The sequence below is a fragment of the Lissotriton vulgaris genome, chromosome 5, assembly GCF_964263255.1.
Source record: "Lissotriton vulgaris chromosome 5, aLisVul1.2, whole genome shotgun sequence".
NCBI classification, from domain to species: Eukaryota; Metazoa; Chordata; class Amphibia; order Caudata; family Salamandridae; genus Lissotriton; species Lissotriton vulgaris.
Genome location: NC_141693.1, coordinates 1,167,637,103 through 1,167,661,924, shown reverse-complemented (window position 1 = coordinate 1,167,661,924; position 24,822 = coordinate 1,167,637,103). Strand labels below are relative to the sequence as shown.

At 47.9% G+C, this 24,822-nt stretch overlaps 1 protein-coding gene across 2 annotated transcripts in view; it reads right to left on the bottom strand.

The window, feature by feature from the left end:
* Positions 1 to 24,352, bottom strand: part of DENND10 (DENN domain containing 10) — a 135,675-nt gene extending 111,323 nt beyond the window's left edge. The window contains exon 1 of one of the 2 annotated variants that reach the window (XM_086922926.1): positions 23,956 to 24,352. In XM_086922926.1, the coding sequence (XP_086779052.1) occupies positions 23,956 to 24,004 (49 nt within the window). In that variant the 5' untranslated portion in view covers positions 24,005 to 24,352. The remainder of the gene's footprint in view (positions 1 to 23,955) is intronic. The other variant, XM_086922927.1, reaches the window with a different exon arrangement.
* Positions 24,353 to 24,822: the final 470 nt, after the last annotated feature.

Genomic DNA, 24,822 nt, shown 5'->3' with positions numbered 1-24,822 from the left:
TTAGAGCATGTTTTATGCATGTCGGTTGCAGCTACTTTACTAACATGAGCCCTGGGTCAGGCAGGGGTCTTCAGATAGGAGTCTTCAAAACAGTTTTTGCCTTTTGATTCTTAATTAAATCTACCTCTAAATCATTGTCCAATACATAACCCAACAACCTTTGCTATGTACACTTTTTGCAGCCTACTTCACCCAACTCACTGACCCTATGCCCAAGAGCCATGTCACAGCTGGGTGAATCGAATTTCCAATTTGTCAAGAAGCTCAGCTGCTGCTATTCAGCCCACTAAGCTTTCTAGTGTTGTGCTGACAGCTAGAAACCATCCACACAGGACCAGTTGTACCACATGCTAATTTGCTATATTGTATTTGTCTGCCACCTCTCTTCGACAGATATTTTTGATAAAATAGAGAACCTGATGCCTTACAAACTCTGTCCTACTGCAGCCCCAGAGGTTAACACGGAGTAAAGTGCCAATATTAAAGACGTAAATGCTGTAAACATCCGAGTGGTATCTGGGCCTCAATGTGCAAGCACCTTCTGGTTTTTTATGTGAGTAGTCACTTTAACTGTCTTTTTGACTTGTACATAGATAAAACGAGGCACTCTTCTCCGGTAGCCCAGGTGGACACTCAGTGAGTTTCATGCATGTTATTCACTATAAAATGCTTTATCTCTGTTCCTAAGCCATACCACCTCCTAGAGTACACACAAGTTGCTCTACTTCAGTTATCACTTGAGAGTCAAGTTACGCAAGGTAATAACGTAATCCTTCAAATAAAGGACAATAATATTGGTGACATTCAGGTAAAAGTGGTACACAATAGTATCCACAAACCAATAGCTCGAGAGCCCATCAAATGTCCCAAGAAAAGCAATTAGCTTGGAGAACCTTGTGGCAGACATCATGAGATGCCTTGCAAGTAAAGTGCAATATACAGAACGTGGTTGGTGCCAGTAGTATCTCAGCAAGTCCTCCTGTTGATGCACAGATGTGTGACTGGAATGAGAAGAGCTGTAGGATGAACCATGAAGTTCAGATGGGAGCAGCAGGTGAACAGAATTTAAGTGCTTCCAACCATTACACTCCCTGGGCTCACGCCAGGATGCTGGACTAGGCCTCCCGCCACTTCCTCTCACTGCACACCAGGGAATACTCATCGTTGCCTGCTTGGCAATTACGGTACCTTGATGAGCATGTTTAATGGGAACCTACAATTGCATGCTTAATGAAAAGAGGTACTTGTTTTCCTACTAGAAAAAGGCAGTTTTTGCAAAGCGGAAAGGAGCACTTACTGTAAACTGGGAACTGTATATGCTAGCTGTAAGCTGGGATAATGCCCTTAGAAATAATGTGCGATTATAAGGCAATGGCAATGCAAATCTGAAAGCCATGCATCCCCTATCAGATAATTCACTGAGGAACAGTAGGTGGGCCTTATCAGGGAACCCAAGACATAGGACTCACTTATCTTGCTCCTCCCCTGCCAAAGTCAGCCTGTCCGTCCTTAGGTATGTGGCTGGGTGCAAGGGGGGGGGGGGTGCAAGGGCGGGGGGGGGGGTGAGAAGAGAGGCTGCCAGCATCTGGCACATTTTTTCATCCAATAATTCGTTCCCAGATTAGCCACCCAATGGAGAGCTAGAAGGTGTGACTCTGAATTTAAATAACCGATACCGGTTCCAGCCCTCAGGAAGGACAGCCCCCCCCCCAGACGCCAGCCCTAAGAATATTTGCTGTTCTCGATGGAAAATTCAAGGTAAAGTGCCAGGAGTCGTGCAACACAGAAACCTCCTCCCTCACACAAGAAAGAATTCAGAGCATCGGAGAGCATGAGAAGGAGCAGGGTGCACAAAGCTTCCATACTTCGATGGAACACCAATGAGGAGCAGGTTTCTCACCACCAGTGACACCAGCAACTTATGAATGAGCCTAGCCAGCATGAAACTTTCCATCCAGACTAGAAAAACGGCTGGTACCCAAGTGGGAAACATGTTTTGTGCCTATTGAGAACTGTATGCAATACATATTAATTGGGAAGTGGTAACTGTTAGTGTCCTACCAATGATGTGTAATTACTATAGGGGAAGGAGAGGTGGGCGCCCCATATCAGGAGAGCCAGATGGTGAAGACATCTTACCACATCCTCTATTGGTGAGTGACCAGTGGGAATGATCAGTGATGGGTCTGGAAGCAATAAGTGCCTCCAGATCCTCTCTTGCCCAAGCCCACTATCCAATGCTCAAGTGTGTGGCTGTCATTAGAAAGACATTTTCTTGTGCTGCTAAACCTTTATGAGGCCTGTACTCAGGTTATCCTCACCCAGGCTTTGGAGCAAAGGGGCAACTGTATATTTTTTTCTTCAAAGTATTTTATTAGATTTTTATAAGCAAAGACATTTGCATTTCTGTTACAGGGTTAGCCACTCGAAGTTTGTACAATAGCGATTTGAGGTACTTGGGCATATGTATTTAGCTAACCCCACATGACGTAGTTTGCTGAAAACAAGAAAAAAGGGTGAAAGAAAGGAAAGGCAGGAGAGAAAGGGGTGAAGGAATATCAAGAAGAAATAAGTCTTTTGACATGTGGCTAGCTTGCTTGTGGAGAGATAGGGAAACCTGTTGGAACACCTACTGACCCGAGAGGCCATAGCAGTGCGTGATCCAAATTTCTATTTGCTTCTGTCAAGATCTTGAAAGACCAGGAGCCACAATCCATATTCCATTCCTTATTCCCCAGCTTCAAACAAGAGCAGAGGTCTTTCATGAACCCTCTTATACGATAAGGTGCCTACTATTCTCCCTCTACTATCAGATCTCCAGCACACCACACTCAAGCTACAGCTAGGGCAGATCTACCGCTGCATGATTGTTCAATGCAAAATCCACTGCCTGTGCTATGTACACTTCCTGCAGCCTACTCCACTCTACTGCCTGACCCTAGTAAGTCCCTTGCATTTGGCAGACCAGTGTGACAAATGCTTTTTGAATAACATGTGACCTATTTGAATTGATTATGTTTCCGGTTTAGTCGATAAATGCAACAGCACATCTTGCATGTCCACTACATTTAGGGAAAGTGTTTATCTTGCTTGGTCAATCAAGTTGAAGATCGGCTTCCAGCCTTTAACAGACAATCATTAAAAGGAAGGGTAATTATAGACCATAAAGTATCATAATGCAATGAGTCTAAAAACTGAAGTCCTTAGTGGGAGGTTCTAGCTAATGTGTCAGTGATAAGAAATGGGGATTCGTTTCAGATATTGGGGGGTGGAGTGGGGCAGCTAAAAAAATAACTACGTAATTCATAGGAGAGGTGACTAGAGCATAAATATGAGCCATTCTCGGTCTAGAGAAAGTTGGTCATTTTTAGTTCATTTGTAAGGTTGATGAGCTTGGTTAGCTGGATAGTACACAAGTTATATAAATCACCTGGAGGGGTGGGGAGCGAGAGGACTGAGATAGCCTCCCAGATAACTTTCACAACCCAAAAGTATCTCAGACCTATGCTCTAGAGACCTGGTGTGGAGTGTTGATAGAGGACATGGTTAAACCCACACTTTGTGTAAAAAGGACCCTGGCCCACTGTATTAGTGCCATACTTCATAATCGGATCTTATCCTAACATATTAATTACCAGGATGTGCATGATCTCAATGGAGGGAGCACTGAAATATTTATTTGTAGTGGGATCTAGAACCTAGATGCTACCCCAGTAAACCTTTATTTTGGGTGCCACTAGTAAGGTTAAAATTAAGATATAATGGATGCTTCCGGACGTAATTATCCACGCAACCTGTGCGTCAACATGTTTCAGCTGCCTAATTCAAGGCCACTAAGGGTCCAAAGCTTTCATCAGGACAGGATTGGGGGGCATACTCCTGTAGTCAATCAGTAATCAAGGGTGCTGTGCTGTAACCAACCTATGAAGTGCCACTGCCTGCTGTAATTACGCCTCCCCCCATACTTCTATGAGAACTTGTATATACTGTTACGGATCAGCATGTTATGAATTTGCATTTATCCTATTGAGACAGACTGTTAGGAAAATGACATACCAAACACTGATGGGGGTCATTAATGAGGGTAGCCATTAGGTATTTTAATTCATATCCCACTACAAAAAGAAATATCTATGTGCTCTCTCCAGTGAAGTCGAGCCCATCCTGGTATTTAGTACACCAGGATTGCAATTGTATTTATTTAGTGCTTAGTACCCCTGATGAGGCGGTGAAGCGCTTCTCGGTGAGTAGCACTCTAATCCGGAACCCAGAGGTGGATTTGCGGTGGAATAGTTGGGGGAAATATAAATTGGTAATGAAGTGGTGGGAGTAGTAGACATGTGATGTAGTTAGTTAGTTGAATAGGATAAAGGACTGATAGGGGAGGAAAGAGTTTTGAAAAAGTTGTTTTGGAGTTCATAGTAGTAATAAAGGTTTGGGATAAGTCAGAGTGGAAGAAGAGGATATTTTAGAAGAAGAATAGGATGAGTAATACAGTGATGATTTTATGAGGTTTGGGGAGATTAGTTAACTTTTTTCCTATGACGAGACCCAATAGTGAAGCGTGTCACTTATAGAGTGGGTGAGGGTTAATTTCACAAATTATGAGTCTGACCATATCATCTATTAACACTCAACACCAGGCCTATACGGCATAGGTTTAGGATACCTATGTGTTGTGTAGTATGTATGTTAGACACTGTGCTGGTGAGTTAGACGACGATCCTCTGGCACGTTCGCCACTTATAAAGAGGCGTGTTACAATTGCAAAAGGAAGCAAAGCTGGTGCTAATGAGTCTATTTAGGCTTTGTGCTGGTTTCAGCTTTTTCACATGCAACATCATGCTTCATTTAGGAAGGGGCTTGTGAGTAGGGTGACTTCTTCAATGCCCTCAGGCAGAAGGTAGATCACTGCTGATTTCGTATTAAAGAAAAAAGAAGATCACAGTTGTTAGTGATTACTGGTGGTAACCACGGTAAGGATGTGCTGGCGACAGATTGGATATTTCCTCTCCACAATATACTTGAGTAGCAGAGACGATTGAAAAATCGTAATCAGTATTTTCTGCAACAGGATGAAATTCAAACGGAGGTGTCTGGCCCACTCCGTGTGCAGAGCCTGAATACTTACATCAAAGAAAAGCATTGTTTGGCTGAATCAGGAGTTTGGTTTCTCAGACTTCTACTTTTAGGGAAGTGTTGTTTCAGCAACAATCTTTTTCCCCCCCAAGGTTAGTACTGCCTTATAGGTTCAACAAGTGTTCCATGTCCAGGCCTACCACTGCCTTATGTAGCTGTCTGTATTGAACTTCCTTTTGAAGATGGAGTAATGAAGTGGAGTGCTTACAGCCCTGTTTTCGAAGGATGTCTATCGTAGGTCTGTTTCTCATGTGACTGCAGGCGGTTGCTTCTTTCAAATCATCATCGGACTGACAAGTCGACCAAGAAACACCAGATCTTAGTACCATAACATAGGATGCCTCCTACTTTGGCTTGTAAGACTTTCAGGGTTTTTGCTTCCACAATGTTGTCTTTTGGTGACCCTTATGATGCCTTTTGCTTTTCCATATGCCTTTGATAGATTTGCGTCCAGATGGTTTTTCCATTAAAGCTAGTTGGACAAAGTCAAGCCAAGATTTTTTAAATTGATTGTTGTTGTCTTGCTTCCTATCATTAGTGATTTGTGGGATATTTTCTCTGTTTTAGGGCCCAAGATACTGACTTTTAAATGTGATGGATTGATTTCCAAGTACTTTTGACTTACTTGGTCCTCACATTTGAATGATGTACTCCTTTTGTTCTTGTTTAAACTATACACCTCTCTAATCCATTGGGTGCAATGACTTGCAAGTCTTATGCATCTAGGTACAGCGTGTCATAATATTTGTCCATTGAATTCGAAAGAAATAAATCCCTTTCGTGTTAGCCTAACTGTATATCTTGCTTTCCCATGGCACATGAATGACATGTGTCTTTTCTACATCTCAATTGTCCACTTAAGTTGAATGATCACTGCCCTTCTCAATTCAAGGGATCCCTTGCCATCCAACTCAATGATCTACACATCATGGCTTACCAAATTAACTTTTTAAAGCACGCATATTTTAGCATCTGGCCAAACATTTCTGGAAATCAAGAAAAAAAACCAGGCCTCTCACACAGAAAGACTACTGCCCCAATGCATACCCCGCCAAATAGATAGATACCTGGTGCTATCTTTCTAACCCTCAACGTTGGCCCAAGATCCATATTCTAGAAGGGATTGGTTTGACTAGAAAGTGATCTCATTGTAGAAATGTCAGTTGAGTGGGGCGATTGAGTGGGCAATGGCATAGGTTAAATGGCCAAACCCGGGGGGGATGGTGAGAGTGGAATTTCACAGACTAGTGGATTCTAATGATTTGGAAGGGGAGAGGTGGTAGCAGTATAAAATGCTAAACATGATTTGGGAGGAGAGTGATCTACATAGGGAAAAAATTCGGTGGGGGTGGCCTGGAGGACTAGACTGTCTGGAGGGAAATCTAAGAGGCGATTTATCTGACTGGGATAGATCTTGGTTGGTTTATCTGACTCGAGAAAGGTCTACAGCGAGCAGTATCCATTACAATTCTATTTCAATACAGTGTTTTCGTTGCAGCTCTGCGATAAAGGACACAAGTGGAGTTCAACAGGCAAATTTAAAAGAGGAGTACATTTAAGTAGTGGTCCGCTTCATATCTGGCTCACATTTTACAGCAATGGAATGGATATCAATGACCTAGCTAGGGAAAGATCTGAAGGAGACCTAGTCATGGTAGGGGGTATATTGTGAATGTAGTGTTTGTTGGTAGTCAGGGTGTGAATTGTCTAACTGATGGATGATCAAGGTATGAAGTTAACTGTCTGGGGATTAATATGGGCAAACTGGTCTGATCTTGAAATGGCCTATAGAAGGGCAGACGGACTGAGAGGTGGTATGAATGGGAATATTTCAGATGGGATTGGTTCTGATGTGGAATGCTTTAATGTCAGCAGAGAGCATACACAAAATATACAAGAGCCCTCATTCCTACTCCTGCTGTAAAACGTTAAACGCACTGACGGAGTAAAAATCCACCATAAAATTACTTAACTTGATTACATGTAGATGAGTGATTTTCCTAAATATGGAGGTTCTTCGGATCCAGGTTCCTATGGGCTGAAAGATGGGAGGTTTTCTTTCAGTGATGGCTCTCTCCATAATAGAAAATTGGGTTCTGAAGATCATTTATCGTATAGACGTTGTCTCTCTTCCTCCAGATACAGGGTGCATCCCTATGCCTGTTCAAGGAATTCCTTAAAGAGGAAAGCCCTTTTGGCAAAAGTCACTGCTCTGCTGATAAAGGACGCAACCATCCCAGTGCCTCTAGATCAAGTCAGTCAGGGGGGTGTATTCTATACTGTTCCTAGTCCATAGGGTGTTGGGGGACACATTTGGCCAATGTTGGACCTGAAATGCCTCAGTCAATTGGTGGCTACTATACCTTTCAAGATGTTGTCACTGCAGCAGCTCATTCATCTGATTTCCCCCAAGAGATTTTATGGCAACCATCGACCGGATGCCTACCTGCATGTCCCTATCAACCAGAGTTATCAAAGGTTTCTTTGGGGACAGCGCTTTTCAGTTTCAGGTGCTGCCCTTCAGGCTGAAGTCATCCCTACGTGTCTTTACAAAAGGTGTTGGCTCCTTTGATGGCTGTTTACCACCTGCAGGGGATTTCCATCTTTCTTTACATCAACAACTGCCTGGTCAAGGGGGGAATCTCTTCTCCTGGCCTCTTCTCATGTGGTAACTGTACTGGATCTTCAGTCTTTTAATTGGTTTTTGGCGAATGCGAAGAATTCTTAGCTGTCTCAAGCACAATATTGCATATAGGGGCCTGGTTCTGGACGAATCTGGGCATAGTCACTCTGCCGGACTCAAGATTGGTCAAGATTCACTCATTTACAGGATCTGTTCCCAGCTCCTTTTCAAGCATTTTGGCTCTGGATGAGGAGGGTGATCTGGCTGCCACTGTGTTTTTAGATCCTTGTGCCAGACGGCACCTCAATATCCTCACGAGATTCATTCTGGCTCAGTGGGTTCCCAATGTGTAGGATATTTCTGGTCTTCCGGTAATGATGGTAATCCAGCAGGAACTGGAGTGGTGGCTTATTCCCTTCAACATCTTATGGGGTGTTGCTTTAACTGCTCCGGCTCAGGAGGTCATCACAACGGATGCCAACCAAAGTAGTTGAGGGAATGTGCCTTTCAGGTCAAGGGTTTATAAGATGTCAGTCAGAGTTGGCGATTCTCCAATTGGAGGAACTGGAGATGGTGCATCTAGTCTTCCTGCAATTTTCTCACCTGATTCTGGACAAGGACATTGTCAGTTATACAGACAATACCACTGCCAAGTCCAATGTCAATTATCAGGGTTGGGACGAAAACCCTGTCATTGTCAAAATTGTGGATTCACTTTTTTTATGGGCTCAGTCTCATGTGAATTCTCTCCAGGCTGTTTACATTTAGGGAGTCCTGAATTCTCGGGTCAATCGCCTGAGCAGGGAGATTCCATCCTCTCAGTAATTGTGTCTTTCTACCCAGGTGTTTGCCTGGGTATGTCAGATGTGGGGACGCCAACGGGTGCATCTGTTTATTTATTTATTTTTATTTATAAAGTTTTATATAGCGCAAACTTGATCCCGAAGGATATCAGAGCGCTTTACAATTTGAGGCAACGGTAACAAATCAGAACATTAGTCTAACGTTGGGAATCTAATAGGCAATGATGGAGTCAGCCATGATGGATCCCTGGCTGTAGGGCGGGTCCTTAGAGGAATGTTTATATTTCTTCTCGGTATAAGGTGTGACAGATCTGCAGGTTGATGGCTCCTTAAATGCTTGCCTGCCCTGGTCCAGGACACTTGAGAGCATGGGCAGGAATTGGCTCCTAGTTTGAGTGGGGAGCAGGGTCTCTAGGGGAAAGCAGGGTGTTGGTTTCTCTTCCTCTAGTTTCACCCCATATGCTGCAGCTGCATTCTTGATGACCATATTGTAGATGCCAATGTCATCTGGCGGCGAAGTCCTCGAATGATATGTTTCTACGGCCTCTTCCGGGCTTTCGGCATTGAGGTCCTGCCAATCCAGGTCCTGCACCACCGAGGATGCCAACCCCAAGGTTGTTTGTTGGTCTTCCTCGCCTTCTCCCTCATCATAATATAAGCCCTCTTCTCCCTGCTGATCTGCAGGCTCTGGAGTTTTCAGCGGGTCTTCGGCGTCGAACTCCTCTTCGTCCTCGACTTAGACAATCGTCGTGGGCTTCAAAGGGATGGTGCATCTTTTCATCCGTTCTTCGAAATCCTTCTTTCTCTGGAGGATACTGTCCATTTCGGCCTCGAGCCTTCTCTTCTTCCTCTCCATTTCGGCGGCCTGTTCGGCCTCAAGGGTTTCGGCATGTCTCTTCGATGTCGAAGTTGTCTTCGTGTCTTTTTTCTTTAGCGTTCCTTTTTGGGGACGTGCTTCGACGACCTAGGTTTCTTTTAGGGTTTTCGCCGACTGGGAGTCCTTTTCGAAGGATCCGCTGGGCTGTTTGTCCTTGGATGCAGCTGCGGCCATCGAATGTTTCGGCGCCAGTGCTCCTTTTGAGGACTTAGACTGATTTTTGAGAGTCTGTCGGGGTTTTAGGGGTTGACGTCTCTCTTACCTCCTTTGTCGACTTCGTATCGGTCTCTGCGACCATGTAGTCCTCTGGTCCCTCGGGGATGTTGTCCTCTTCTCCACTGGAGAGACCCAAGTCCCGGAGCGACGGAGGTTAACCTTGGCCTTGCATGTTGTAGTGGACTCTCCTCTGTCTTTCCCTTACTCTGAGGGTCTTCGGGGTAAATGCAGAGCAGGCGTTGCAATCCTTGCTTTCGTGGTCGATTGGCAGACAGAGGTTGCAAACCGGGTGCTGGTCCTTCTGCGCGTACTTGTGGTGGCAATTACGGCTAAATTTAAAAGGTGTTTAGAAGTGTTTGCAATGCCCATCTTCCCCAGTTTTTTGCTGGGTCGGAGGAGTTAGCCAAGTCGATGCCCCGACATGTCCTTGTCCGTCTGGCCTGATATTTGCTTTCCCTCTATTTCCTTTAATCTGGAAGTTTCTGATTCTGGTTTGAAGGGAGAGGGGTCAGGTCATTATTGTGATTTTGGCGTGGCCCCACTCTACCTGGTTTCCTCTTGTGAAGGAGAATCAGGAGTGAAGACTTTCCTTGGTTCCTTCCCCTCCGAGTTTTCCTGTTCTCCAGGTCAAGTCTCTAGCAAAAATTAAGCTGACTGCTTGGAGGTTGAATGGGAGGGAGGGGTTGATTTTTCTGGGTCTTTCTAACTCAATTTCTTCTTCTGTAAAGGCTTGCAGGAGATTTTCCACCAAATCCTCATATGCAAGGCACTGGAAGTCTTTTCAACAGTGGTGTTCTAGGAATCCACTGCTATCCCTTTCTGTGACTCTTCCTCACATCCTCAAGTTTTTTCAGGTTAGGTTTTATTTGGGCCTCAGTTCGGTCACTCTTACGGTTCAGTGGGCAGCCATTAAGGCTTTTCAGTCGTCTCCTGGTGGTCTGGCCGATGATCAGGAGCTAGTCTCCAGAATTGTTAAGGGATTCTCAAATTCATATCCTATCCCGCTGCTAGCATGTCCCTCTTGGGACTTGCAGTTGGTTCTTCAGGTCCTTAAATATCCCCAGTTTGAACTTCTGTCCTCTGTGGAAATGTGTCTTTCGACTCTTAAAAGCTAGCCGCCTGGGGGAGTTGGGTTCCCCATCTTGTCTCCCTCCATTTGTTTGGGTGATTGATGAGCGGATTGTTCCACGTTTGGGTCCTGGGTTTGTCCCAAAATTTAAATCTAGTTTTCATCTTCAACAGGAGGAGATTCTTCTAGTTCTGTCTGGACCCTAAGTCTCCTGAGAAGGTGGCGCTTCATTCCCTTGATGTTCGGAGGGCAGATTTGATCTACCTGGAGAGGGTGAAGGAGTTCCCGGTTTCATACGCCTTGTTTGTCAATTTTGGTCCCACTTGTAAGGGTGACAACCCTTCTACACAGACCTTGAGCAGGTGAATCAGATCTGTGATTCTTTTGTCATTCAAGCAGTTTGTTTTGACGTCTCCTCTAGGGATCCAGGGGAGGTCAACTAGAGGCAATGCCCAACTCTTTGGCTGAAGTTCAGGCGGCCTCTTTGTAAGAGATCTGTCAGGCTGCAACTTTGGCAGTTCTGTCTACTTTTGTTACCCACTATCGGGTGGTGCAGTGTCCACAGATGCCTGATCTTTGGGTTCTAAAGTATTGGCATATGTGTTCTAAAGTATTGGCATCTAAGTTTCTGTCCGATTAAAGTTTTTTATCTACATGTGCATTACAGTTGTTCTGGTCAGGTTTGTGGCTTAGGTACATCTAGTTATTCATCACAGCAAGAGGTACAAGGAGGTAATGCTTTGATTACTTACCGGTAATTGCATTACTCTAAGTCCTTCTCTCCTTGTGATGAATCAGCCCCTGTCGGCCAGTCCAGTTGTATGATAGAATGGGCTTGATAAGGAAGTAAGGAGGGGTAGGGGACTTTTATAGCTTGAGGAGGTTGTGAAAGGAAGGCACAAGTGCCTCATTTAATGATTCATCACGGCGAGAGAAGGACTCAGAGTAATGCAATTACCGGTAAGTAATCGAGGTATGGCCATGCTGATGTGTATTGTCAGCATCCACGCATTCACTGTAGGCAACTCTGGATATTCCCCATGTTATAGCTCATTGCTCCTCAGCTATAACCAAAGGATTCACAAGAGCAAGCATACAGTAAGGTACAGACACCAACTAAGCATACTTTTAAATTATTCTCTGCACAATTCTGGTGTTTGCACTGCAAGGGTGGAGCACACATGTGGATACCTAATAAGTTGTTTGTCACTGTGCTAATGTGTTTCATGCTGCACAACACTTAGGTGAGGTGACATCTGCCAATGCCCAAGGGGGACAGACAAAAAATACAAGTAATAATGATGAGAAAACAGATGTGAGACTGGTCCGACATCGACAGCATGCCGAGGCCAAAGGCATCAGAAACATCACTGACAATTACTTCTAACGCAAAATACAAAATTATTTATAAATAACACATAGCATACAAGTGTGTCGTTTGAAAATGTTATTTTTAGAGGTGATTCTTTTACCCAACAAACTCTGTTCCATTAGCAGCTCAACCACCTATACCAGCCCCAAACAGCGCATCTCTTCGTTGTTCTATCCTAAACCAAAACTGACTCACTAACACCTACTAACCATTCCCTGGCTGCTTTTTCCAACTACCCACCGAAACATCAGCAACCCCGATGCATATTAATAAATAATCATCGGCATGAATATGTACTAGAACCATGACTGTGATGCTGTTTAATCAGCTCTGAAGAAGTCCGGTAACTGACAAAACGTGTTGGCTATCTGGCTTTCTGCCTTTTATAAAAAGAAAACTGAATAAAGAATTGAATCGAAGCGAAGAGCCTCTGTTTGCTGTTTCTTTGGGAAAACAATTAAATACTTTGTATTCTACAAGACTGTTTAAACAATGTATAGAACTCTTGAAGGGTGCAGACCAAATTCCGTGTGTATATTTTATGTTTGCAGTGCGGCACACCACGCTTCATCTTTAACATGGCGGCTGCACACATTTGTTTTCTAATGCACGGCTCGCCCAACTCAACTTTTCTAACATTTTTTGATTTTGGAAGTAATCCCTTCTATTAGCCTCTGAAAGACTTCCTAAGATGTTACCCCACATGACCGATTCTGGTCACTAAGGTACGTTTGACTGCTTTCACGACTTGAGCTGTGCACACTTATAATTTATCCAACAGCTTCTTTATAAGGAGTATTTTATCAAGTCAAATACTTAATTGCAATGTTACCAGATTTTACCATGCATGACATATGCCCACCCCTTACAAAGCCATGGAGATGATTTTTCTTTCTTCCAGGGTCTCTCTAGGTTAGACTCTCACATATGGGTTTTTGACATTGTGGTGGCATTTAGAAAATGTAATACGGCAGTCTCTGTTCACAGTTTGAATTTTTTTAAAATCTTCTGCCTGAGCAGGCAAATGAGAAATTCTACTCCACCACTGCAAACAAAAAAGAAATTCAAAACCAAAATTATCATTTACAACGCCAATAGCTCTAACTTTCACAAAAGGGAGACCTATAGCACAGCAATTGCTTTTTATGGATCGGCGGATGGCCAATCCAGGGGGGCGTGGCCAGTCAGCAAACATGGCGGATGCGATTTGTTAGAGCTCCGTCCACGGGGCCCTTAATCTCTTGAATTTATCCTACTGAGGTGCTTCCCTGTGCCCACGCTGAGGGGAGCCGGTGAGGGGAAGCACTGAGGAGCCATCGTGATGCAGTGAATCCCGAATTGAGGCAGCGGCGGCGAAGAAACAGCGACGGAACTGTGGCAACGCCACCCGACAGGCAAAGGCGCAAAACTCGCCTGGGACCCCGGCCGTGGGACACTGAGGCCTGTCGCGGAGAACCTCGTGGCCTTGAGATGCTGTGTAGCTAAATCCTCCGGCACCTCCCGGGCTACTAACTCGCTGAGGGCGCTGCAAGGCCGGAGTACGAGAAGTGATTTGCGCCACTATCTAAATGCGGTGAGGAGCGAGGTTGGGGGCTGACCTGAGAGGGGGGGGGGCCTGCTGCATGCCCGGGCAGGAATCGGCGGCGCACTGGGACCTCCTGCGACGCGTTACAGGAGGCTGATCACAGAGACACTGAACATTGAGCGGAAACATCCTGCTCCCAGCCCGGGCTCACTGGGTGGCGGCCCGGGCGCCGGGCACAGAGCGCTGGACTTTGGCTGTGGGGGCTGCCCCGAGGGTGCTGCCAGCGCTAAACGGATCCCTGAGGGAGGGCCGCGCAAGAGGTTGGGGACAGTCATGCACTAGATCTAGATAAAGCAGACGGGGCTTCTGGACACTGGAACGGCGTGCCACTGCATCAAGCCGGGAGTGTCAACGGAGGACACAGGGCGCTGGAGGAGACTGCTGAAATTGGCGTAGTGGCGGCGGCATCGGGGCACAGCGGCAAGCCTTATTGGAGCACGCGGTCTGGTGGGGGCCAGGCACGCCTGGGCCTGGGCGCCATTTTACACCAGGCACCATCTTGGACTTTGCCATAAAGGGCGGGCCCTGCCCTCGGGGCAACTCAGACACCGCGCCCAGACGCCGGGAATTTGAGGTTGTGCTGGGTGCACTGTACCCATTCCTCTGCGCTACTGAAGCTGTTGTAGCCTTAGTTGTGGGTCACCAACGGGGGCTGCTCACCCTCGGGGGGCACGCGCATAAGGAACTTGGAGCCGGGCGGCGACCCACCCCTGGGACTCTTGGCAAGACTCCTGGCAGTGGCAATCCGCCTCCTCAGTTGGCTCCCTCCTGGAACTGCCGCAGCGGTAATTGTTTTGGTGAGGTGCCCCTTCCACTAAGCACTGGCAATCCGACACTGCGTGTTGATGCCAACAGCACAGCAGTTGGCGATGGGCAGACTCAGGGACAAATCCCAACCGAAGCAGCAGGCAGCGGGCGACCTGGGCCCCACACATGAAAGCAGACGGGAAGACATGGAGCCCATAGTAGTTCTGGCGACAGTGGAGCCCATCGGAACCACTCTGGAGCAAACCAAAACGCCCTTAGAGGCCCGGATAGACAAAGTCACCTCCGACTTCACGCTACTACACGCGGACCATCGTAAACTGTCTGACTCAGTCGCCACACAGCGCCAGTCGGTCCAAGAACTGCAACCTGTGGTGCAAAGCCATGCATCAGCACTACAAGACTAATCTACAGGGTTCACGCACTGGAGGCCTGTGCAGAGGACGCGGAAGGACGCTCTCGGCGCAATAACGTCCGGGTGGTTGGGCTGCCGGAGGGAGAAGAGGGGACGTACACGGAGACCTGGTTGCAGACACTCTTGCCACCTGGGACGCTGTCCCAGTACTTTGTGGTGGAAAGAGCACACAGAGTGCCTGCGCAGGCTCAGCGACCTGGGGCTCGGCCCCGCCCGTTTCTTTTCAAACTCCTCAACTACTGCGACAGAAATGTGGTTCTCCGCGAAACCAGGAAGCTGGGTGACCTCAAAGTGGGAAATAGCCGAGTGATGTTTTTACCAGACTACATGGCAACGGTGCAGAGAAGGAGAAGCACATACATGGCCGTTAAGAGACAGTCGCGAGAACTGGAGCTGCCTTACTCCCTGCTATTCCCTCTCGCCTCCGGATAGTCACCAAGGAGGGTACACACTTCTTTGAGGCCCCGTCGACGTCTGGGACTGGCTGGAAGAGACAGGGCAGTGGTCGGGAACGAGACCCACAGGTCCGGAAGAGGGCAGTTGGCAAGAGCCGCGCTCGAGGCGGAGAAAGAGGGGGGGGGGCTACAAAGGCGCAGGCCTGGGTCAGGTCGCGCCTAGCCCGGAGAAGATGCGACAGGAGCGGCAGGAAGCACTTGCGACATTGGGAGTGGTGAACAATGCTGCCTGCTCGGACTCCCGACCGCAGAGCGACCTGGACGTGAGTGATTCGTCCTCCTCGTCCAATGTGCTGTCGGAGGACGTGGGCCTGCCCGTGGTGACACCCCAGACAGCTCACCACATTATGTGACTGGATAATGAACTATGGTGGCCAGACTGAAGTTCCTGTTTTCTAAATGCTCTGTTTCTTATATCCTTTATAAAACTATTGCAAAGCGCGCTGCCAGAATTCGTCTTTAGCCACCTGTGCTGGCGCTACCTTCAGGGCATGTACCGCTTAGAAAATGTAGGAGCTCTTCTAGACTCGCAGTTGAGCGGCATTGGGTGCCCGGCGCATGCACTGGCTCTGCGCGCTTTCCATCTTAGCATTCCTCAAGCACCTCTCAGATGTCTAAGGGCCTTAGGTAGGGGTGTACCTTAGCTTGATTGTTGGCTGCCCGCTCCACCGCATATCCATTGCGCTGAGACAACACATTACTAAGTGGTAGTTCCACTTTTGGTTTGGACTTATGCCCCATTGGGAACTCGCCAACTCTGTTAGTTAGTTAGTTATTGTTTATACGTTCCAAAAGCGGCACACTGATTTCCCCAAATTAGCTGGGAGGCGGACCGGCCTCCAGTGCCCACGTGGCGGCTGCAGCCAGCCGCGCTTGAAGACGCTGAGTTCCGCTCTTTGCTGGGCACAGCCATCTTAGAGAGGAAAATGCAGAGACGGCGGGTGATCCCATGGTGGAATGGGATGCACATAAAGCGGCTATTCGTGGGCATTTCATGGGGGGTCGCATGGAACATCCGCTAAACAGTGTCTGCTTCCCTGACACGACTGGAGTCTGAGCTCCTGACCTATGAGAGGGAAGGCGAGGGGTCTGGCAGACACTCGACCAAGTTAAGCGACCTACATGGTGAGCATGTGTTCTTATGGAAAAGCTGAGATACCTCAATTATGCAGCACACACGGCCAGGACCCATGCCAAGGCAGATAGAGCTGGTCGACTGCTGGCCTGGTTGGTACAAAAGGCAGCCCGCGACGCCCCGAAAGGTGCCATTCGCGCAGGGGGAGGGGAGATGGTCTACACACAGCGTGAAATACATCGGGCGCTGACTGACCACTACCGGCAGCTGTACACGGCCCGAGGCACTGGCCCTAGACATGTGCTAATCGAGTTCCTGGGCTCGGTTACACTGCCCACAGCCTCTGAAGAACATAAAGATGCGCTTAATGCCCCTCTTGCCCTAGAGGAAGTGGGAGACGCGATTCAGGCACTGGTGACCGGGAAAACTCCTGGGCCTGATGGCCGGCCAGCTAAATACTATAAAGCAAACAGGGAAATTCTAGCGCCCGCCTCCTTCAGCTGTACAATGCAGCGATAGACGCAGGTTCGTTCCCACCGTTTATGCGAGAGGCATTCCTGGTATCACTGCCCAAACCAGATTGAGACCCTACGGCCCTGGGCTCCTACCGCCCACTGGCAATGCTTAACTTTGACTACAAAGTCTTTGCCAAAATACTCGCAGAGCGCCTGGCGCCAGTGGTCCCCCACTTAATTCACTCAGATCAAAATGGTTTTGTGCTAGCGCGGTCCACATCCCTGAACCTCAGGAGATATTTTAGGGTGGCGGCTGAGGCGACGAGGAAATGGCCTAGAGCAGGGTGCCTGGTGTTAAACTTGGAAAAGGCCTTTGACTGTCTGGAGTGGGGTTACCTGTCATCGGTGCTGGAGAGATATGAGCTGGACGTGGACTTCCTGCGGATGGTTGACCTTTTATATCGAAACCCAGTGGTCCGCGTGATACTGGGGCCATATGTCTCGGAGGCAGTGGCGGTGGGCAGGGGCACTCGACAGGGGTGCCCTCTGTCCCCACTGCTCTTCGCATTGGCCATGGAATTCCTAGCTGCTGCATGAGACAGACCCTGGGAGATGGCATCCCTCTAGGCGATGCCACCCATCAGGTATCACTATATGCTGATGATCTGTTGGTATTCATAAGGGATGTGGGACACATATCGGAACAGCAGGCCCGCTTACTGAGTGGCTTTGCTGCTGTCTCGGGGCTGCAGGTGAACGCAGGCAAGTCCTGCCTCTATGCATTTAGCAGCGAGGTAGACGATCCAGACTACCACCTTCATGGCACAAGAGTCCAATGGAAAGCAGACACCTTTAAGTACCTGGGGATCCAGATTTATCGTCCGCCAGCCGACCTATTCGATGGGAACCTAAGGCGAGCAGTGGCAGCGCTCAGGTCCCAGGTCTGCTTCTGGTCCACACTCCCGCTGACACCCACAGGCAGGGTGGCCCTTGCCAAAATGGTCATGCTCGCCCGCCTTCTGTACTACTTTGCTAATCTACCCTTATTTATACCGGCTTCCTTTTTCTCGACGCTTAACAGGGTCCTGCGCGACGTCATTTGGGGCACGTCCCGGCACCGGCTGGTGCTTGGGAAACTGTTCCTGCAGACAGAGGTGGACTAGCTGCTCCCTGTTTTGAGAATCATTATCTATCTGCGCAGCTCCAATGGATTGCCCGCTGGTTAGCAGACAGGGGGAAGAGAGGACACTGCCACGGGTGAGCCGCCATACACTCTGGAGCAGGTCATCACGCTTTTGCATCCACTAACTGATATGGCGCGACACGCCCCGTTGCTGCTGGCGGTGGCATATAAATGCTTCCGTAGAGCGCTGTTTCTCACGCGAAAAGTACTCCCCTACGCACCTGCGGTGCCTATAGAGGGCTCGCCGGGAGGTGAGGGGGTTCTCATGCGCCACATGTTGGAGCAATGGCATGAGGCGGATATCCAGACGCTGGGTGACTTACACAGGGATGGAACACGGATACCATATGAGTCACTGGTTACTGAAGATGGGCTTCCTCCTGGGGGGTTCCTACTGCATCGCTCCCTTATAGCAAACATGACGGCTAGGTGGGGGGGGGGATGTCACGGCGGAGCCTAAGCAACACCTGACCATGCAATACCTCCATGTCATGGGTAGGGGCAGGCACCTGATTAGATGGTTTGCCGCGTCCTTGCGGACCCACACGGAGCTGGATTTAGCCCCACTACGAGGCAAATGGGAGCGGGACCTAGGGCGGGTACTCGCCGATAAAGAATGGGAGAAAATCCTTAAAAGCCCAGTGCCCATCCCCAGAAACATGCGCTTTCGCCAAATCAATCAATCAATCATTCAATCATGACATTTGTATAGCGCGCTACTCACCCGGAGGGTCTCAAGGCGCTGGGGGAGGGGGGGAACGATACTGCACAAATAGCCAGGTCTTGAGGTGCTTCCTGAAGGAAAGATGGTCCTGGGTCAGCCGAAAGTGGATGGGGAGGGAGTTCCATGTCTTGGCTGCCAGGTAGGAGAAGGATCTTCCTCCGGCGGTGGTTCTGCGGGTGCGTGGTACGGCGACGAGGGCGACGCTGGTCGATTGTAGATGGAGGGTGGGCGTGTAGAAAGTCAGGCGGTTGTTGAGGTAATTGGGGCCCAGGTCGTGGAGAGCCTTGTGTGCGTGGGTGAGGAGCCTGAACGTGATCCTCTTGCTGACGGGGAGCCAGTGCAGGTCTCTTGTCGAGCAGGGATCTGATGTCATCAGTGGCTGCGATCAGGGCGGTCTCGGTGCTGTGGTTGGCTCGGAAACCAGACTGCGAGGGGTCAAGGGATCCATTTGTCTCGAGGAAGGCGGCGAGCTGTCTGTTGACGGTCTTCTCGATGACTTTGGCAAGAAAAGGAAGGAGCGAGATGGGGCGGAAGTTCTTGAGGTCGGTGGGGTCCGCTGTTGGTTTCTTCAGGAGTGCGCTGAGCTCGGCGTGCTTCCAGCTCTCCGGGAAGGTGGCGGCGTGGAAGGCGGTGTTGATGATGTCCCACAGATGGGGTGCGATGATGGAGTCGGCCTTGTTGAAGACGTGGTGGGGGCACGGGTCGGTTGGTGATCCAGAGTGGATGGTGTTCATCGTGCGGGTGGTGTCTTCGGTGCTGACCGGGGTCCAGTTGCAGAGGGTGGTGGTAGGGGGTGTTGGTTCGGCGGGTGGGTGCATGGTTGGTGCGCCGAAGCTGTTGTGTATGTCGGTGATCTTGCGGTGGAAGAACGAGGCGAGAGAGTCGCAGAGGTCTTGTGAGGGGGTGATGTCGTTGTTTCCGGCGCTGGGGTTGGAGAGCTCTTTGACGATGCTGAAGAGTTCCTTGCTGTCATGGGCGTTGTTGTCCAGTCGTTCTTTGAATGCTGTCTTCTTGGTGGTGCGGATCAGCTGGTGGTGCTTGCGGGTGGCGTGCTTGAGGGCGGTCATGTTGTCTGAAGTCTGGTCGTGGCGCCAGGCTTTCTTGAGGGTGCGGCGGTTCTTCTTGGAGTCCTTGAGTTCGTCGGTGAACCAGGGGGCTTTCTTGCTGCCGGGCCTGTTGGGAGGGTTCTTTAGTGGTGCGAGGTCGTCGGCGCAGGCGGTCAGCCACTGTGTGAAGTTTCTGGCAGCTTCGTTGGGGTCCGTTGTGCTGGTGGGAGGGTTCTGGCTGAGGGAGGTGGTGAGCTGCTCGGCGGTGATCTTGATCCAACTCTATATTGTTCAGAGGGCCTATCTCACTCCTGACCTTATAAACAAATACTTCCTCAGATCCGACGGGTCCTGCCCCAGATGCGATGAGACGGATACAGACCTTCTCCATCTCCTATGGAACTGCCCAGGGCTAAGCACTTACTGGAGGGACATTAGCGAGCTACTTAGGCACTGTACCGGGCGCACCATCCCCTGTAACTGACCTGAATCCTGAATTCCTTTTACATCATTTCAGGAGACAGCCCAAAGATAAGGTGTCGTCCCGCTTCCTGGATCTGGGGATGGTAGTGGCAACACGTCTCCTCACGAAGAGGTGGAAGGCGTGTGACCCACCCAACGTGCAGGCGTGGACCCTGTCCCTCCAAGCATGGGCCCGGGCGAAATGGACTGCCAGACGAAGGGAGGAAACGGTGGGGCTCCGCAGGGAACCTTCTGCAGAGCGCTGGGAGCACATGCTTAAAGCCCTACAACCAGTAGAAAGATCTGCGAGCGAAGAGGTAGCAGCGGATTAGATAGGCACACTGGGTGATTGGGGTGCACCGCGGGCAGTACGCCTGACTTGATATTGCGTCTTTTGTTCGGTGCGACGCAGTTCTATAATGCAGGAACAGCTGAGATTGGAGGCGCGTGCGCGCGGGGGGAGTTGTGGGGGGCCAGCACGCAATGTATAACTGTGCTCATGCCGCTGTTTGTTTGTTTTGATTTGATCTTCTACAGTTGTATATAAATATCATCTCTGTACACAGGGCTGGGATATATCCCAGGTATCCCAGGTATAGAATTATCATTAGAGCAAGGCAGTCTCACCCAGCCGGCAAGTTATTCAGCGCCAAGACACCTCAGGGTATATGTTGCGCTTTACAAGTACCAATAAATAAATAAATAAATAAATAAATAAATAAATGGACTCCCCTGGGTTGTGGACACATCCAGGCGCATATTCTAAACCTTGTGACACTTATATGAACCGTTGCAGCGCCTAAATGACATGATATTCTGCCTACGGACAAATGCTTGACATAACTAATCAGATGTGATGTATAAAATGCTGCACTTCTTGTACTGCTCAAAAGTACAAATGCCAATAAACAGATTTGACAAAAAAAATTGATTGGTGGATGGCCAATCCAAAACCCTGTACTGCTGTGCCAATATGGACTCCTCCCTCAGGATGTCCCACACCAGTCAGAACAGACAGTAAGCTTATCGCCTCATGGTACATCTGAACGAAAGACACCTGCCATGCCTCCAAGAAGATCTTCTGCTGCGTCAGCTCCGGAGTCACCTCAGATAACATGATCCTTCACTACACTATGATGCACTTAATACAACAGGTGCAGCAGCGGTTGTGTTCACCTGGGTCACTGGTGATGCAGGATTCTCAGGCTCTGATTTGCCAGAAGATTCCAGGACATCCTCATTATCCAACAGCTGGATAATGGGTAGGATGCTGTCCTGCTACAATAACACCTCGCTAACAGTGGTGGCAGTAGTATTTGTGGCAGAGACAGCTGAGATAGGGGCAGAGGGAGAATTTGTGGCTTTTCTGTTGCCAGCTGTGATGATGGCTGCAGATGTAGGACACGTAGAGGAGCCCATGCCCTCATTTAATTCCTCATGGTGAAAGTGACCATCAACCCGTTTTACACATTCCAAACATCATCACGCAGCCTCATCTACTCCGTATATGACTCTTCTAAATGAGCCAGGCACAGCAGCATAAGGCCCTCTGGAAGTTTTCCTCATAAATCAACTAGGATTCCATATCCTCATGAAGCTGAGCAAACAACAAAGCAAAAGATGATAACAGGTGTTGGAAATTACTTGAGGTTCGACAGATCACTTTATTAAACCTTTTCTACTTCTCTGGGCTAATCCTTGAACAAATATCAGAATTAGTCCCCTGTGGTGAAACAGAGTGGGGTTAGAGTGTGGGGGGATGACAAGACATTTCGGTGCAGCAGTCATTTATTAATTATTGTGGGTGATAATTGAATATCCGACACCCTGACCTTAGATATCATAATCCTATTGTCATCAGGTTATCAAAGTAAGCATCATGGGCTTTGCAAATGACTTACTGAGTTGAATAAAAGCCTTGGGATTCGATAAAAGATGGAGGGCAATATACCCGAATCAGCCGTAGAGCAACTATAGGAATTTTGATGGTAATCATGCCCTCATGGAAAGCGAAAACACAGTACTGAAGCACACTGACAAGATACTGGGTACAAGGAGTAGCTCTTAGGGCAAGCATTCAAGTTAAAGAGAATGACTGACAAGGAATAGAAAACTGAGCTGAGTCCTGCTCAGGAAAGGAAAGTGGGAAAACAACAGCCCGGGATCAGACATCAGTTGGACCGACAAACTGGGCTTCCTTGCATTGAATGTGCAAAAGGCTGGTGGTACATGCATTTCATCACAATGTGGCTAGGCTTTTGTATAACAAAGTAATGCATTTTGGATGTTTAAGTGTTACTTCCCTAACCTAAGAAGTAATTAAACTAACTCACTTGATAAAAATGAATTGCAGTTTGAAAGCTCAGACACTGAAAGAGTGTCAATGTTGACATTAAGTGAGGTGGCCATCCTAACAGGTACAAATGAGCAAAACAGTGTAGCCATGTTTGCATAGCAAGTTATGCTGTTCCCTTTCTACCTGTTAATTTCTAAATCGAGATGTAAATCCCTGAAGGTTACTGGGTTGAGCCACAAATAGCATAGGAGTCAAAATGACTACTATGAAGCAATGAAGAGATCTACAGTACAGATAAAGAACACAGATGTCCTAATCATGCTAGATGCCGCCAATGACTCTACTAATGTTGCAGCTCTTCCAGGCTCTAAATGCACATTCAATTTTAATTAAAACATGACCAATTTCCCTGACCATTCAAAATGGCCATACTGTCCAATATTTTCTAGAGGAATATTTAAGATGGGTCAACATTTCAAAACCAGTCAATACTCTTTAGATGTATCACATTTTCTATGTATCAATACACTATCATTTAGCATTAAGTGTCCAGTCTCCTTTTCTCTTCAAATTCGTGCATTAGTGCAGCAACAAAACACAAAAAGAGTATAATTCAAGTTCTCCTCACAAGATCAAAACAACGACCACATATTCCTCAAGAAAGGCCACCGTTCACCTACCAAAGCACAGAGTAGTGTGGCGTGGCACTCATCTGCAAATACGTTTCATCACCTCGTCAGGGGTAAGAAACACTATGTTAATGGGAATACAATACAGGCTGGGTACCTAAATGTGATTAGTCGCAAATGCATACATGCCACCAGTCGCTATTTAGGCGAGAGATTTCCGATTTTTTAAAGGTAACATGTATGCTATTGTAGCTTTCTGCCAGCTTAGTCATCCTCCATTCCAATGCAAGTTAACAGGGAAAACATTTGTCCCCACATCTCTCTCCAGGAATTCCCAAATGCATACGATTGAGGTGAGAGACTCGTGATATTTTTAAGCTAAAAATGGATGTATTTTACCAGTCTCTCGCCCGAAACTGCATTTGCTTTTACGTAAGTTCCTTCATTTTTTCTTCCAAAAACTCACTCTTTCTCGTTTCAAAATATTGCCATGTATGCTAATGTGAAGGCAGATAAACTAAACGTCTACCTCTAGTGACAAAATGCTCCACTGTGACAATTCTGCTCAGAGAAAATGAGGGGCGACACCCAATGGGGCACTGTGAGTTGGACAGTAAGAACATCAATTTCACGAGAACACAAGAGTGTCACCATAAACAATGCTATCAAAATGCAGACAGTGTTTCCAAAGAACACGCACACATGCCGAGACACAAAGTTCACCAGGGAACTATCTGCTCAGGGAGCGGCCGCAAAGTGTCCTTACCGATAAGCCCAACGGTCCGCATCAGCTGTGTATCAGCGACCGCAGCCATGGTCCGGCACAGCCCGAGGCCTGCTGCTCCTCGAGAAGCCTCGGTGTTTCCTGCTCCCGCCTTCCCCTGCCACCTCCCACACGCACACCGCTCCGCCCCTTCCCTACCGCTCACAGCAGCGCTCTCAAGACCTGGATCCGAGCTGGATGCACCGGCCGAGGCTGCCTCTCTGCCCTGCGAGCGGCTGCTGGACCCGGAACAGGCACATGACCGAGTTGCATGTGCATGGGGAGGCGTCTACCCTTCGGCCCCGATCACACCAGCTTCTGCAAAGATGCACTTGCCTAATTGATGAGGCACAGGAAATTACGAAGACACAAGCTACAGAATACTGGATAAAACGTGACTGGTGCGCGCCACTGCCAACCCCTGTAAAATCTTGTAAATGATTACGTTAAAAGTTAACGCTAGAGTGCACAATTCGGTGTAATTTGTAATCGTGATTGGCATACCTTGTTTCTGTAAAGCGCTCTGATATCTGCAAAGATCTTGTTCGCGCTATATAAAACGTTGAATAAATAAATGAATAAATAAATACCTTTAAAAACAAGCATTTAAAATGCAATAGGTTTCGCCCTCGTTTAAGTTAAAGCAATTCTGTTTGTAATTAGGTGGCTTTTTAGCTTTGCTTTTATTAGTGTTTTTCAAACTTTCATGTACATAACATGCATATGTATGCATATATGTATATGTATGCATGCATTTATGCATGTATATATATATATACACACACATATATATGTATGCATGCATTTATTTTTGTACTTGTATAGATATGCAGATGTGTATATATATATATAAATATATGCATATATATA